At 42.9% G+C, this 16,320-nt stretch overlaps 1 protein-coding gene across 1 annotated transcript in view; it reads left to right on the plus strand.

The window, feature by feature from the left end:
- Positions 1-5,401: 5,401 nt before the first annotated feature.
- The window catches only part of ATP1B3 (ATPase Na+/K+ transporting subunit beta 3), a 68,677-nt gene continuing 57,758 nt past the window's right edge, over positions 5,402-16,320 (plus strand). Inside the window, exon 1 of the mRNA XM_077488576.1 lies at positions 5,402-5,661. Within this exon, the coding sequence (XP_077344702.1) occupies positions 5,553-5,661 (109 nt within the window). The 5' untranslated portion in view covers positions 5,402-5,552. The remainder of the gene's footprint in view (positions 5,662-16,320) is intronic.

The raw sequence follows: 16,320 nt of genomic DNA on the forward strand, positions 1-16,320 counted from the left end.
CCCTCTATATGTTCACATGACGCCACAGGTTGTCATGGTGCAGGTGAGAGCTGTGCTGTTTGGCTGTGTGCATCCAAAGAAAGACACTATGCAGCCACCTGTGTCCTAGAAACTGAATGGGAGGAAATGTGAGCAGCAAGAATGGCTGCCTCAGGTGGCATCTCCCCCTGGCACGGGACTGTATACACCTTCATTCAAGACACTGACTGCCTGTCCCAAATGCACCTTAACCACTTGCCCTCCGGAAGATTTACTCCCCTTATGACCAGGCCATTTTTTGGTATACGGCACTGTGTTATTTTAGCTGACAATTGCATAGTCTTGCGATAATGTACCCAAATAAAAAAATTTCCCCACAAATAGAGTTTTCTTTTGGTGGTATTTGATTATTTATTTATTTTTAAAAAACAAAAAAAGACCTACAATTTAATAAAAAATTTAAAAACAATATTTTTTACTTTCTGCTTAAAAAAAAAAAACATACAAAAAAATAAATAAAAAGAATCTAATTTCTTGATAAATTTAGGCCAATGTCTATTCTGCTACACGTCTTTGGTAAAAACAAATCCCATTAAGCTTATGTTGATTGGTATTGATTGGTTTGCGCAAAAGTTATAGCATCTACAAACTATGGGATATATACTGGAGTTTTTATTTATTTATTTTTTTTACTAGTAATGGCGGCAATCAATGACTTATAGCGGGACTGCCATATTGCAACGAACATTTGGACACATTTTGGAAACCAGTGACACTAATACAGTGATCAGTGTTAAAAATATACACTGTCACTGTACTAATGACACTGGCTGGGAAGGGGTTAAACATCTAGGGCAATTAAAGGGTTAAATATGTGCCTAGCCAGTATTTATATGTTTACTGAGTGGTGCTTTTACTAGGGTAACAGATTTTTTATTCCCTGCTTTGTGGGGAAAGATAATCTATTACTTCCCCGCTGATAGGACAAGACTCTGCCTTGTTTACACAGGCAGGGCTCTGTCCTGTGTGAATTCATGACGATCGATGGGTGCCAGCGGTAATCAACTGGCCGGCACCTGGTGATTGACAGCTGAGCCACCTTGCTGCTGTATATGTAAGTTATACGGTCGGCAAGCAGTTAAAGACGTAGTTTACCTTTGCCTTATGCAGCTCTGACCAAAGTTTAATAATGCCCTTGCTATATGTGTAGGCCATTTATTTACCTCATAAAATACTCCCAGAGATGGCATCATCCCTCCCTGCCTTGCTAGGGAGTTGCTTATGGCCCATACACACGATCTGAAAATCGGGCAAAAAATACCGCTTTCTAATCGATCGTACGATAATCGGATACGATAATCGGATAATCGGACAGCTGTCAAGAGCCGATTACGACAGTTCATCCATTATTATCTGATCGGACAAGCACGAAAAATTTTCTCGTATGATACCAGATCATACAATTTTCATTTAATCAGTACAATTGTCGTCCACGAATACAATAGAAATACACTACAACACGTGACATCACTTCCGATTTTTTATTTTGTCTTACGAGAATATTCATACCTTTAGTAACTTCTCCATTTTTCAATATTTGACTAGCATGCTAAAAAAACAGACAATTTGTCGTGCGATTTTCAGATCGTGTGTACAGGCCATAAGAGAGGCCTAGCTGTTACTGTTCACCTCTACCATCACTACTTGGTAAAGGTGAACTATGCCTTCAATCATTTATGAGACGTTTGGGAAAATTTAGAAACTTTTATTGAATTTCCATGTATTACCAGGGATTCTGAAAAGTTTAGACAGCGCTTTACAAACATCTCCGGAACACATTTGAAAATATGACAAAATCGCTCACTAATGCTATCTTCACAAGCGTTTTGGAAGTTTTTTTCAATGTGAATGTGAGTGGAACCTAACTAGTGTGGATTTTGTTGCTGGATTCAGTCATTCGCAATGTTTTATGTCGGGTTCATGTGTTACGGACAATATCTGTGGTGATAAGGCCCTTATAGGCCACATATAAAGCTCCCATGGCGGCATGGCGCTAATTGCCCGCAACGTGCTACCTGTGATAGGCAACATGGTTCCAATGAATACTATGATTAATAATATGTTAGTAACTTTAAAAGGATAGTTTACCTTCACAAAAAACCTGCCTATGCAGGTAGGGGATGTTTGTAGATTAAAACAAACTGTGCAGCTCTGACTAAAGATGAATAATACCTTTGCTATAGGTAGAGGCCATTTGTTTACCTCATAAAATAGTCCCCGAGATGGCATCATCCCGTCCTGCCTTGCTAGGACGTTGCTTATGGCCTGTACACACGATCTGTAAATCAGGCGAAAAATACTGCTTTCTAATCGATCGTACGATAATCAGATCGTTAGTACACAGCTTTTGAGAGCCGATTACAACAGTTCATCCGATATTATCCGATCAGACAAGCATGAAAATATTTCTCGTATGATACCAGATCGTACAATTTTTATTTAATCAGTACAGTTGTCATCCGCAAATACAATAGAAATACACTACAACATATGACATCACTTCTGATTTTTTATTTTGTCGTACGAGAATATTCGTACCTTTAGTAACCTATCCATTATTCAATATGTGACTAGCATGGAAAAAAAAACAAAGAACGAACAAACTGCCATCCAATTTTCGGATCGTGTGTACGGGCCATAAGAGAGGCCTAGCTATTACTGTTCACCTCCACCATCACTACTTGGTAAAGGTGAACTATGCCTTCAATCATTTATGAGACATTTCAGAAAATTTAGAAACTTTTATTGAATTTCCATGTATTACCAGGGGTTCCGAAAGGTTCAGACAGCGCTTTACAAACATTTCCAGAACACATTTGAAAATATGGCAAAATCGCTCGCTAGTGTTATCTTCACAAGCGTTTTAGTAGTTTTTTTCAATGTCAGTGTGAGTGGAACCTAACTAGTGTGGATTTTGTTGCTGGATTCAGTCATTCGCAATGTTTTATGTGGGGTTCACGTGTCACGGACAATATCTGTGGTGATGAGGCCCTTATAGGACACATATAAAGCTCCCACGGCGGCATGGTGCTAATTGCCCGCAACATGCTACCTGTGATAGGCAACATGGTTCCAATGAATACTATGATTAATAATATGTTAGTAACTTTAAAAGGATAGTTTAACTTCACAAAAAACCTGCCTATGCAGGTAGGGGATGTTTGTAGATTAAAACAAACTGTGCAGTTCTGACTAAAGATGAATAATGCCTTTGCTATAGGTAGAGGCCATTTGTTTACCTCATAAAATACTCCCAGAGATGGCATCATCCCGTCCTGCCTTGCTAGGACGTTGCTTATGGCCTGTACACACGATCTGTAAATCAGGCGAAAAATACCGCTTTCTAATCGATCGTACGATAATCAGATCGTTAATACACAGCTTTTGAGAACCGATTACAACAGTTCATCCGATATTATCCGATCAGACAAGCATGAAAATATTTCTCGTATGATACCAGATCGTACAATTTTTATTTAATCAGTACAGTTGTCATCCACAAATACAATAGAAATACACTACAACATGTGACATCACTTCTGATTTTTTATTTTGTCGTACGAGAATATTCGTACCTTTAGTAACCTATCCATTATTCAATATGCGACTAGCATGGAAAAAAAAACAAAGAACGAACAAACTGCCATCCAATTTTCGGATCGTGTGTACGGGCCATAAGAGAGGCCTAGCTATTACTGTTCATCTCCACCATCACTACTTGGTAAAGGTGAACTATGCCTTCAATCATTTATGAGACATTTCAGAAAATTGAGAAACTTTTATTGAATTTCCATGTATTACCAGGGGTTCCGAAAGGTTCAGACAGCGCTTTACAAACATCTCCAGAACACATTTGAAAATATGGCAAAATCGCTCACTAGTGTTATCTTCACAAGCGTTTTAGTAGTTTTTTTCAATGTCAATGTGAGTGGAACCTAACTAGTGTGGATTTTGTTGCTGGATTCAGTCATTCGGAATGTTTTATGTGGGGTTCACGTGTCACGGACAATATCTGTGGTGATGAGGCCCTTATAGGACACATATAAAGCTCCTATGGTGGCATGGAGCTAATCCAATGAATACTATGATTAATATGTTAGTAACTTTAAAAGGATAGTTTACCTCAGTGGTCTCCAAACTGCGGCCAGAGGGCCGGATGCGGCCCTTTACTTGCCTTTATCCGGCCCTTGGGGCATTATACTTTCCAATGATACGAGACACTATTCTGCCATCTGATACTGACAGCGGAGCACCATTTCTCCCACCGACACCACCAATGGGGTACTATTTCTCCCTATACCAATGATAGGGCACCATTCCTTCCCCTAATACCAAAAGTTTACTCCCACTGATGCCAGGAAACTTCCCACTCCCGCTGGCCACAGTCCGGCCCTCCTAGAGTCTGAAAGACAATAAACCGGCCCTTTGTTCAGAAAGTTTGGAGACCACTGGTTTACCTTCACAAAAAAAACTGCCTATGCAGGTAGGGGATGTTTGTAGATTAAAACAAACTGTGCAGCTCTGACTAGAGATGAATAATACCCTTGCTATAGGTGGAGGCCATTTACATACATTATGAAGCCTGACTGGAATACTCCCAGGACGTTGCTAAGTGAGCAGTGATGACTAGGCCTTACTTAGCAACGCCCTAGGAGTATTCCAGTCAGTCTTCATAAGCTATGTAAATGGCCTACACCTATAGCAAAGGCTTTATTCAATTTTAGTCAGAGCTGCAGTTTGTTTTCATCTACAGATGCCCCTTATCTGCATAGGTTGTTTTGTGATAAAGGCAAACTATCCCTTTCACTTCCAGAAGAGTTCACGACATGTCAGTAAAAAGTTTGAGCAGTCCATCTCTCCTCTGGTAGATTTGAATGGAAATAGGGCTTGGCTCAGAGGACCTGGACCCCCTCATGTACTGTGACGCCAATTGTAGTGACACTCTTTATTTGTGTACATATTTATTCACTTGGTAAGCTCCTATAGCAATGCACGTGACCAGGCTGCGGCTGTTGAGCTGAGACCCCCAGCTCCTAGCAGTCCTGGCGTGAACGCGCACACACGGGAACACGCGCACTTCTTTGTAGAAGGCGCGTTCTAGCCCCCCACAGCTCAAGACGACCGCTATTTGGCTAGGCGCGCACTTTCTTCTCTGCAGCAATAGCGGAGATTGGACTCGGCGTGTACAGCTCCGCCCTCCTGCGTAGGACTCCCCTCCACTAGTCTTGACCGCGCTCGTAGACCACGCCTTCCTCCTAAAAGGATAGGCTTTGGAACCGCTAACATCCCCGCCCCTTCTCCCCATCAAAGCTCCTGACTGGCTGAGTGCGGTCACGCCCAAATTTTGCTGTGCCGGGGAATTGTGTGCTGGTACCGCAGCAGCCTCAGATTGGAGAGCGGCCGGCGGGGACGTAGAGTGGTCCAGGCAGTGCTTTCACGCTACAGAGTGCACCGCAGCGCCTGGACTCCATTGCCTTATCCCCACCACACACTCCGCTATTTCCAGTATCAGCATGGCCAAGGAGGAGAACAAGAGCACGGAGCAGTCCAGCTCTGAATGGAAGCAGTTCATCTACAACCCGCGGAGCGGAGAGATCCTGGGCCGCACGGCCAGCAGCTGGGGTAAGCAGACTACGACCACCATTCCTTAGGAGAGCCCACCCTCCATCCTCCCCCCCCACGGCTATGTGCCAGTCATCACTGATCCTCTCACTCCACCTATCACATTGCTGTGTCCTCCTAAATCTCATGACAGCTCCCTGACACCCCCACCATCTTCATACATGTCCCATCCAAATCTGTATACCCCACCCCCGTCTATATGTCCCCATTAGATGTTACAAATTGGGACCAATGCAGAAGAAGGAGTGAGATTCCACAGCAAGGACTGGCAGACATGAAATAGGCATTGCTGATGGGTGACCGGGTCCACCATTGTTAGCCATGTTAGTGGTCTCCCCTAAAAGGATACTCATCTTCCCTCAACTAAAATGTCTCCGAGGTGCCAGATTGCCACCCTGTAATGTGCATGGTGATTGCCTTCTGAAAGTTTCATTCATTCGTCATCAGGCTAGGTCGCTGCTGTATGCTATGATCTTTATACTCTACAATGTTCATTATTGGAGACTGGGAGATCCTCAGTGTTGGAGGTTTTATTAAATATTAATATTGGGGATGGTGTGTTTTTTTTTTGGTTGATATGTTTCTTTGGCACCCTAGCTATATTGGGGCCCCCCATTTCTCTTATATAGATCCATGCAGTCCTGCACAATCTCTGTTTGCTGACAGTGAGTAGTGAGGTGTAGTAATGCAGATGCAAAGTGTTGTCGCCATAGCCTTGAGCTGAGCATCCAGTCTTAGAGGTTATCCTATAGGACAGTGGTGGGGGCAGTGATGCAGAAGGAAGGCTTGTTGGGTGTATGGGATCAGAGGATGAACAATTTTACACTTGGGTGTAGATGTTCAGAGGATTTAGCATTCTGGTTTTATATAGGTGCTTTTAAGGATATAAAATTAACACAGTTTGGGTTTAGGTGATCTGAAGATGTAGGATTCATACTGGTTGGGTATAGGTGATTTGAAGATGTAGCATTCATACTAGGTTGGGTATACGTGATTGGAGGCTGTAGTTTTCATACTAGGTTGGGTATACGTGATTGGAGGATGTAGCATTCATACTAGGTTGGGTATACGTGATCGGAGGCTGTAGCATTCATACTAGGTTGGGTATACGTGATCGGAGGCTGTAGCTTTCATACTAGGTTGGGTATACGTGATCGGAGGCTGTAGCTTTCATACTAGGTTGGGTATACGTGATTGGAGGATGTAGCATTGAGCTTATTTGGTGTAGATGATCAGAGGATTCAACAATAATGCTTGTTTGATATGTGATCGAAGGCTGTAGCATTAATACTGGGTGGTTATAGGTGATCGAAATATACATTGGCTCTTTTTGGATGTAGGGAATCAAAGGATGTAGTATTAATGCTAGTTGGGGGATCAAAGGATGTAGTATTAATGCTGGTTGGGTGTAGGGGTTTAAATGATGTATTAATAATGGCGGTTAAGTGGTGGGGGTTCAAAGGATGTAGTATTAATGCTGGTTGGGGGATCAAAAGCTGTAATACCAGTGACAGTTGGGTGTTGGTGATCAAAGGATGTAGTATTAATGGTGATTGGGTGTAGGGGATCAGAGAATGTAGAATTTTTAGTATTGGTAGGTGATTTGGAGGATGCCGCATTAACAGTTGTTGGGTGTAGTTGTTGGGCATAGGTGATCAGAGGATGCAGTGGTAATGAGGGAAAAAAACGCTGACACTTGTACATTTAAAAAAAAAAAAAAAAAAATTCCCCTGTAGGTTATTAATCAAACCCTTGCATGTATAAAGCGCGTATAACATCCCTCTAATTCTGTCTTCATAACTGGAATGGCTGAGATGAAGAGGGGCATCAATGAAGTGATAACTTCCATAAATTGGTGACCCCTGGTGGACGAGAGCTGAAATAAATTCTGGCTAATGGAGTCTTGTGTAATGGCGAGGATTCCCAGTGATGGAGCATCTCTTCCATTAGAATGACTATCGGGAGAGATGTCCGCCCCTCAGAGCAGGCAAATGTTAAATGACTTTAGTATGTGGGTGTCTAGTATACCAGGTGTAATTATGGAGCCTAGGGAATGGATTTGTATTTTCCAATAAATACCTTGTGTTGCTATATTTTCCCCATGAATGTTGGTGGCAGATGTCAGGTTGGTGGCATTCCGATGACATGTCTGTTCCTGGTTTATTGCTGCATTATGCAGGGTTGCTGCAATGGAATTCTTATAAAATGGGTCAGTGAATGGAGCTTGTGAGGCGGAAACCAGAGAAGAGTTGTGTGTTCTGCAGTGGATATTGTGCTGGATGTGTAGTGATGATCTCAGGGATGGTCACCATTATTCTAGAGGAGCACCTTGCATTAACCCTTTTAGTAGCAGGGATTACATTGGGCAGAAATGGTGGGGAAGGCTCTGTATCAGTGGTGTGACACATTTCTTGGTATCTGGGAGGAGGTGGGGGGCGCTTCTGAAGTCAGGCGCATTGGATGCTAAAAATAGCACTCTGTGACTGTGGATGGGAGACATTGAGGGGGGCTGCCATCTTCTTCTATCCTGGCAGAAAATCCCACCATCACCACGTCCCTGGTTTATTCATTTTGCAAATACCCACCTGTTTAGGAAGGAAGGTGGGCTCAGTTAGATCAGGTCTGCTGAGGATGATGACATAATTGGGGGATTCTTGATGTGTTAGGTGAGATTGTCCTGATTCCTCCATTGCCCATCTCCTTGTTTGAATGAATCTTTCAGCCTCTCAGAGGAGCTGGGGTGGGGGATGGTCTGTCATAGACACAACTGCAAGAGCACAATCCATTAACCCTTTCCTGTCTTGATGGCCAAGAATCTCTTTATAGATGACATCCTCCTGTCTATTTTTTTTTTGTACACATTCTGGGCTTTGTATGTTATTTCCTTTCTTGTACAGGCGTCACATTTAAGTAGCGCGAAATGTTAACCACACACTGGCAGAAAAGCTTGCTGTAGATGTGTGGGTACTGTCTTTGCAGCACTCCGCTTCTGGAATATTTCTTAACCCATTATGTGTAGAAATATATTCTCTGCGGTGCATTGATGATGGTTTGTAAGTGAAGAGACCAGCCCATCAGAGCCAGCACTTGTTCTTTATGGCTTCCTTCATGCATTCAGATAGAACTGTAAATGCAATTTGTATTTTTATTTTTATTTTATTTTTTACTCCTAAGCCTGTGGTATGGGAAGTAGTACATTTGTATGAATAGGAATTTAGATTGTACAGTTGATCCACCCATGTTCCCAATACTGTCAAATGCCGTTCTCAGTATAGAATGCCATTTGGTCCTGTGAATTATTATTTTTTTTTATTTATTTTTTTGCAGTAGTATTGCGCCCCTCTGAATATGTTTAGGGTTGTGTGTTCTGCAGCTGTCCCTAAACAACGTAATGTGGAAGAGAATGCTAAATAGTGTTGATTCTCATTGGTCGGGGGGTTCTACATCTCCGGTGAGCTAAGGGGGGGCATGTCATTCATCCAAAGAAGTTGACAGTTTGGCGTTCAAATGATACCGTTAAGTGGAAAGTGCAGTACAGAACGTTTGGATTTTAAGTGATGCCCTTGGGGCTATTCACACCTGATTCGCACAGGACCGCGGTCTGCATTCCTGTGTGAATCATTACAGTGAGATTTTTAGCCCATTCCTTTGAACAGGCTGAAATTGCACTGGATCCCACTACTTTTAAAAATGCAACTGGATCACATGGTACTGTTATACTATGGGATCTTTGGAAGGCAAACGCATTGTGTTTGGGATCTGCACTTGGGGTGTCATCAGGAATGCATTGGCACCAGCAGCAGCTTGCGCACCCAGTGTGTTTTAAAGGTGTTGCGGGAAACGCACATGGACTGCGGGTTTCCCAAACCAGATTCTGATGTGAATCCCTTTAAACTGTATTATGCAGCCAAATTTGAGAATCCTCCGCTGTGTTTAAAGTGATACTAAAGAATCGTTGTTTTTTTTTTTTTTTAAATAACAAACATATCATACTTGCCTCCACTGTGCAGCTCGTTTTGCACAGAGTGGCCCCAAACAATTTCAGGCCCCAGACAATTTCTCCGGTCCCTCGGCAGCTCCTCCCTGCATTAGATAACCCCCTTGGAGAAACGCTCTCCTGAGGGGCTTGGCTTGCGGGCGCGCTCCCGAGTCCAGTGTTCGGCTTTGGCGTCCATAGAGGCCGAATGCCGGACTTGGCCCCCACCCACTGGCACCCGTGTCATTGGATTTGATTGACAGCAGCAGGGACCAATGGCTGCGCTGCTATTAATTATCCAATCAAGAGCCGGGAACCCATGGCGAAAGGGACGGTGGGGATGCGCCGACAGAAATTTGGGGCTCAGGTAATTAAAAACTGGGGGGGCCAGGGGGCCGGTGACTGCAAGGTGTTTTTTTTTTCACCTTAATGCATAGGATGGCATTAAGGTGAAAAAACACAAACCTTTACATCCCCTTTTAATGTCTTCCTATTTACACAGCATACCTTTTTAAAGCGATTGTAAACCCGCTGTGTGTTTTTTTTTTTTTTTTTTTTTTTTTTCCCCAACCTGCAAAGGAAAAGGCATAATGAGCTAGTATGCACCGCATACTAGCTCATTATGAAATCCTTACCTTAGAACGAGGCCCCGACATCTGGCCCGATCCACGCCGAAGGAGCTGACATGTTCCCTCTGCGTTTCTTCCGGGTATCACGGCTCCGGCGCTGTGAGTGGCCGAAGCCGCGATATCGTCACTCCCGCGCGTGTGCCGGGCTTTCAGCCGAGAATCCCCTGTGCGCATGCGCCGCTGCAGTCAGCGGCGCATTGCCAGGGGAATATCTCCTTATGTATATGTATGTATGTGTGTGTGTATCTATATCTATCTATCTCTACAGGTAAGCCTTATTATAGGATTTCCTGTAGGTAAAAGTCCCAAAAATGACTACAACCGCTTTAAAACGCGGATTTCCAGCTGTTGCGAAACTACAAGTCCCATCATGCCTCTGCCTGTGGAAGTCATGCTTGTAATTGTCAACCTTGCAATGCCTCATGGGACTTGGGGGGCCACCAGTTTGAGACCCCTGCCTTAAAGTGATAATAGACTGTTTCATGTTTTTATTAAATACTTGCCATGCTTGCATACTTTCATACTTGCCATGCTTGCACAGAGCGTGCAGTGATTTTGCACAGAGCAGCTCACATCCTCCATTCTCTATCCTCTATTCTGGTCCCCACCAGAGCTCCTGGCCCCTTCCTCCTGTCAAGTGCCCCCACAGCAAGCGGCTTTCTTTGGGGGCAGCCAAGCCGCTGCTCTGTGTCCTTTCAGACACAGAGCCGCAGCTCGGCCCCGTCCCCTCTCTGTCTTCATTGACTTTGACAGCAGTGGCCAATAAGGAGGTAGAGTCCCGGACAGCCGAGACACTTAAATTTATTTATTTTTTATCAAAAATAAATTAACGCAGTATGTATGTGTGTGTATATATTTTAAGCATCACTCCACAACCCTCTTCTAAACACTGGAGAGCATGCAAGAATTTTTATTAAAAGGCAACAAGCGATTTTATTTATTTTTTATTTATTTTTTTTCCCTCTCTCTCTATATATATATATATATATATATATATATATATATATATATATATATATATATATATATATATATATATATATATATATATATATATATATATATATATATTTTGGTAAGTTATGCTATGTTAACATGTAACAAATATATAACGTAGTGGAAAACCATTTTTAGTGATTCAGTGAAAGCCTGTGCGTTCTTTTTTTTTTTTTTTTTTTTTTTTCCTTTTTAGAAGCTCAGTGTATCAAAAAATGTCTGTCACAGCTGAGCTTCATATCTAATGTTGGGGGGCCATCATTTCCTAAATCCCAAAATCAGCACTAGACGTCGCCTTTCTGCATCCACACCGCTTCTGCAAGCCAGGCTTTGGTTTTCTGCAGCAATGGATGGAAGCTCAAGGTTCTCATTAAGGGAAACCTGTGCTTATCATATTATGGAAGCTATCATTAATCGCCTCCAGGAAATATAGACTTGCCTGCTGATTTACTTACTGTAGTATGTGGAGCAAGTATGCAGATCAAGAATTTAGACTTCACTTGCTACATACTTTCTCTGAAACAGAGATTCAAAATCTTAGCGTCAGTATGATTGCCAGACAGTCAGAAATTTGAGGAGGTTAGCAATGGTGGCCCCTCTATTTTTCTAAGAACAGGTTTTCTTTTTCTACACTTGATGCTCATGGCGGATTAATTTTAGCTTTTATTACCTTGAAAAACATGTACAGTGAAAGGGCCTTTCTACAGCTGGACTTCTTACTATGCTAGTAAGTTTCTGTGGCCTAGAGAAAAGGAGCCCATGTCTCTGGCACTCAAATTCATTTTGCCATTTAGCTCATGTCAGGCAATCTCTGTATTACTGTGTGAGCGATACTGTGGAGAAATGTGACCCACTGTATTGTGCCACAGATTTATCTGCGAACCTGATTAGAAAATTGGACAAACTTTGCTAAGTTGCTCATTTCCAGAGATCCTTAGTCATTCATGATCAATATACAGATTAGCTAACATCATTTGTACTGCTCAGCAATGTCTTCCAGTAGGATTAAGTGGGACTGAGCACCTTCAACACCTCATTTTAGAAAGGGGAAAAAAAACATGGGACCTTTTTGTAGCATCAGGCAAAAAAAAAATCCCAATTTTGGTCTTCACTGTTTTCTATAATGTTAAGACAGTTGCTACCCCTGTTGTAGCTAGGTTAATGTTGTATGAATGCATTCAGCGGCAGCCACGTTGGACACTAATTACATAGAATTAAGGCGTTCACTAAGCAAATATGGCCAGTTTGTGGTTTTTAACCCCTTCATTATTTTGTGGTGAGGTCCTATGACCCGCGGATGGTGTTTTTAACAACTAGCTGAGATCTAGTGTTTTGGAGAACATCAAGACAGCATTAAATCCCTCTAGGACTGGCATGGGTAAGTCATTCCTGATAGTAATCCATTCCATCAAGTAAAAGTTTTCCCTTTTCTCCATGATGGAGGTAGTAGTTTTTTGCTTTATTGCAATCTAGTAATAGATTTGGGAAGCTGGCCATTGTTAAACTTGTGTGTTTGTGTTTATTGCCCACGCTTGCAGGCCATTGAGGGACCAACGTTGATTTCCAGCTGAAATTCCAAGATTCATCAAGCCAAAGAGTGTCTAGGTCAAGCTAACCATTGGGCAAGGCATTTTGCCACTTCTATTTCCATGGCAGTTAGGTCTGGTTGAAGGTCACTGCTGTGGCCTAGTTTTGAGATGCCTGTGCATCTCTGAAGATGTCTGCAGAGAGGACATTATCAAGGGACCAAATGAAATCTGAACCTAGATGAGGATGTCCTATTTTCTAGGGGACAGTAGGGCTGCATGACTTTATCGATGAATGCAGAAAGCATATACCAAGCAGACTCATTCATTTTAAGCATATGATATTTGTAGATAGTGTGGGATGGCTGGGCCTTAAATTGCTGATATACAGGCATATTAATGACCAAGGGTGCTTTAGGGCCTCTACTAGTTATTGACCTATGTATGGTTTTTCACCTGTTTAGAGGGCCTGTAAATATAAGCCTGTAAGGGTAGGTAAATGGAGTGCCCAATATCCAATGAGAAGCAAAATAAAGGTGAATATGTGGTTGTTATATTGAAAGTTGCAACAGATGATCGAGCCAAGGCGTTTCAGGGTAACGGAGATTCCCCCTTCAGGGCTGTTGCTGTGTGCTAATGGTGAGTGGGGATACATCCCAAACTGGTGTGTCTGTGACACCTAATTCAAAAACTTAGCTTTTTTCCTCCTGCAGAGGCAGTTATGAGAGGTCTCAGTTTTGTTGTTTTGGTTGATTGAGGCCCTGTACATCTCCTGTGTTGGTAACTCTGTAGACATGAATGGGGCCGTACTACAGTAGAGATAATACAAGTCCCATGAGGAGTTACTGTGAAAATGAGATCAGGGCAGGAGGGTATTTCATCAGAGGCTGTAACACTGAAGAAGGCCACTGTTGTCAGAAGGTAAGTATTTATTTGGGCTGGGTGAGGGGGGGCTTCTGGTTTAAAGTCCAAACCTGAAAAACTATAAATGTATCCCTTGCAGTGGGGCTCTGCCTGCAGTGTATTGGGTTAGCTACTTGCAGGGTGGATTTAAATCCATGTTTTTTAAGACCTAACAAGTGGTGGCCTCAGATGCGTGAATGGCGTTGCCATGATGGATCTGAAATGACAGGTGCCCTTTAAATATAAGGACTTATTCTTGCTTGTAGTTAGTCTTTAATATTTGCAAACAAAATGAAGGTTTCCTATTCATAATAAGCTGTCAGGTTAGTAAAACAGCGATATCAGAGCCGATTCAATCATACAGTTTGTAGTATATATAGATTTGCAAAGCAATGGTATAAAGGAATATTCCTGAACTTTTGTTTTATCTCCGTGGTTACTGTAAAATTATGTGAACACATCAATGCAGTGCATGTTATCTCAGCTTGCAGAGCTTGGCTTCATTGAATGAGTTTACCAAAAAATGCAAATATTGCATAATATACAGCCTCATGCTACATAACTAAACTCAATTTCATGCTGAATAAACTAAATTATTAATGTATCTTAAATAGACTATCTTTTTAAAAAAAACGAGTTTATTGGTACATGGCACAGTAACAAGTTACAGTTTTGGTACATACGGCAACAAAGGGTAATAACAGTCAGGAGTAGCTCCGTAGCTTAGAAAAACACAGGCAAGGTCCATTAATACTATATCATTATACATATATAATCACTGAGGCTGTGTTACATAGTAAATAGGGAAATAGGAAAAAACCATTAGTCCGTAAAATCGCATCAATAGCACTGACTGGTTCCTGGTTAATACAAGAGGATGAGCACCATGTCACAAATTTGCATCCCTGGTAAAAAGTGGTCCAGACCACGTACACCCTAGTCTGCCTTTACATTCTCTTTACAGGGCTATCAGTGGATCAACCCGCCCGGTCCGTCTAAAGTGGTACAGGTCACCCAGGAAAATCGTAACATTGCAGTATAGCTAACCTACACAAGTGTCCGGGTCATTGAGCCAACGGTCCCAGATCTTATTGAATTTGGTTGGGCAACCCCTGTGCGCATAGATGACTTTCTTCCATGGCAAAGTTAGGTTAACCTCAGCTACCCAATCCCTGAACGTCGGGGTTTCTGGCCACATCCACAGCCGGGCAATTAGCTTCCTAGCACTGAATGTTTCTTGAATAAAAGCAGCACTCGAAGGGTCCGCCGGGACGTCCAGCTCCAGGCCTAATAGACAAGTTTTGGGGTCCACCTGAAGGGGGGAGCCCATATGATCGTGGAGAAATTGAACCACCTGTAGCCAGAAGGCCTGGACGTCCAGGCAAGACCACACCAAATGATAAAAGGAGCACGGAAGACTCCCACAGTGTGGACACCCCGGTTCCAAGGAGGGTTTGTATTTGCGAATTCTGGCCGGGGTAAGATAGGATTTATGTAGGATGTATAGTTGAGTCAGTCTGTCGGTTATCCTGGGGGAAGCTAGCTTGACCCCATCTAAGATCTCCTCCCATACCTCACTCTCAATCGGACCCACATCCTCCTCCCACCTATATCTTGCTACCTCTGCAAGTCTGGCTACAGTACGTCTCCTAAGGGAGTCATATAGGGTGTAAATTAGTTTCGTGGGCTCCTCACCAACTATTACACCCACTACTGACAGTTCTTGAGGATCCGGGAATCCCCCCTCGAATTGAGCCCGAAGGGCATGGGATAGCTGCACAAAACGAAAGGCCATATACGGGGGGGATCTCAAACTCTCCCTGTAGCGCCTGGAAGCTACGTACCCCCAACGGGGTGACGACCTGATGCAGGTACACCACCCCCTTGGAGGCCCAGAGACCCGCACCCGGCAACCCCCAAAGCTCTCTCAGCTGGGAATTAAACCACAGGGGGGTATGGGAGTGCACCCAATCCGCCCCCAACATCTTTTGTGCGATTCCCCATATCCGCCTATGTTGAAGCAGCAATGGGGCATGTCTCTTCTAAATAGACTATCTTTAGACTTTTTTTTTTTTACTCCAAAAGCATTTTATTAAAATAAATTAGATTTAAAAAAAAAAAAAATCATAGATTTTTCATCTACCTTGACTACTTGTGGGGAGTAGAAGTACCTTTTTACTAGCCTGATCTTTCACTCCTACAGCAGATGGCTCTCTAGCGATGGACTCTCCCTTGGTGCCCTCATGTCCAACGTGGGGCTATGGACTCTGCACTGGTGTTAATGACAGCAGGATCCTAGGCTGGTGGAACATGGGGAGAAGATGCTCTGAGGACCAGGCTAGCAGCTGGGGGAGAAGAGAGAATCTACTTTACTGTGTCCCCCAGACCTAAATGAGCAAAAAACAATTGCAGTGTGGGCAGAATCCCACTGCAAGGGATATTTATAGTTTCCCGGAGTTGGTCTTTAGGGGCATTTATTTATTTTTTAAATCTATCTCTATGCTCTCTAAGACCCCTTTCACATGGGTGGACCGTTCAGGTCAGCCTGTCAGTTTTTTAGGTGGACCTGAATGGATGCTCCATGCAGGTCTATGGAGCAACGGATGACAGCAGTGAAATGCTTGCTGAC

This window comes from Lithobates pipiens, unplaced genomic scaffold (genome assembly GCF_037356315.1).
Source record: "Lithobates pipiens isolate NorthernLeopardFrog02 unplaced genomic scaffold, aLitPip1_a1.2 Scaffold_18, whole genome shotgun sequence".
Lineage (NCBI taxonomy): Eukaryota > Metazoa > Chordata > Amphibia > Anura > Ranidae > Lithobates > Lithobates pipiens.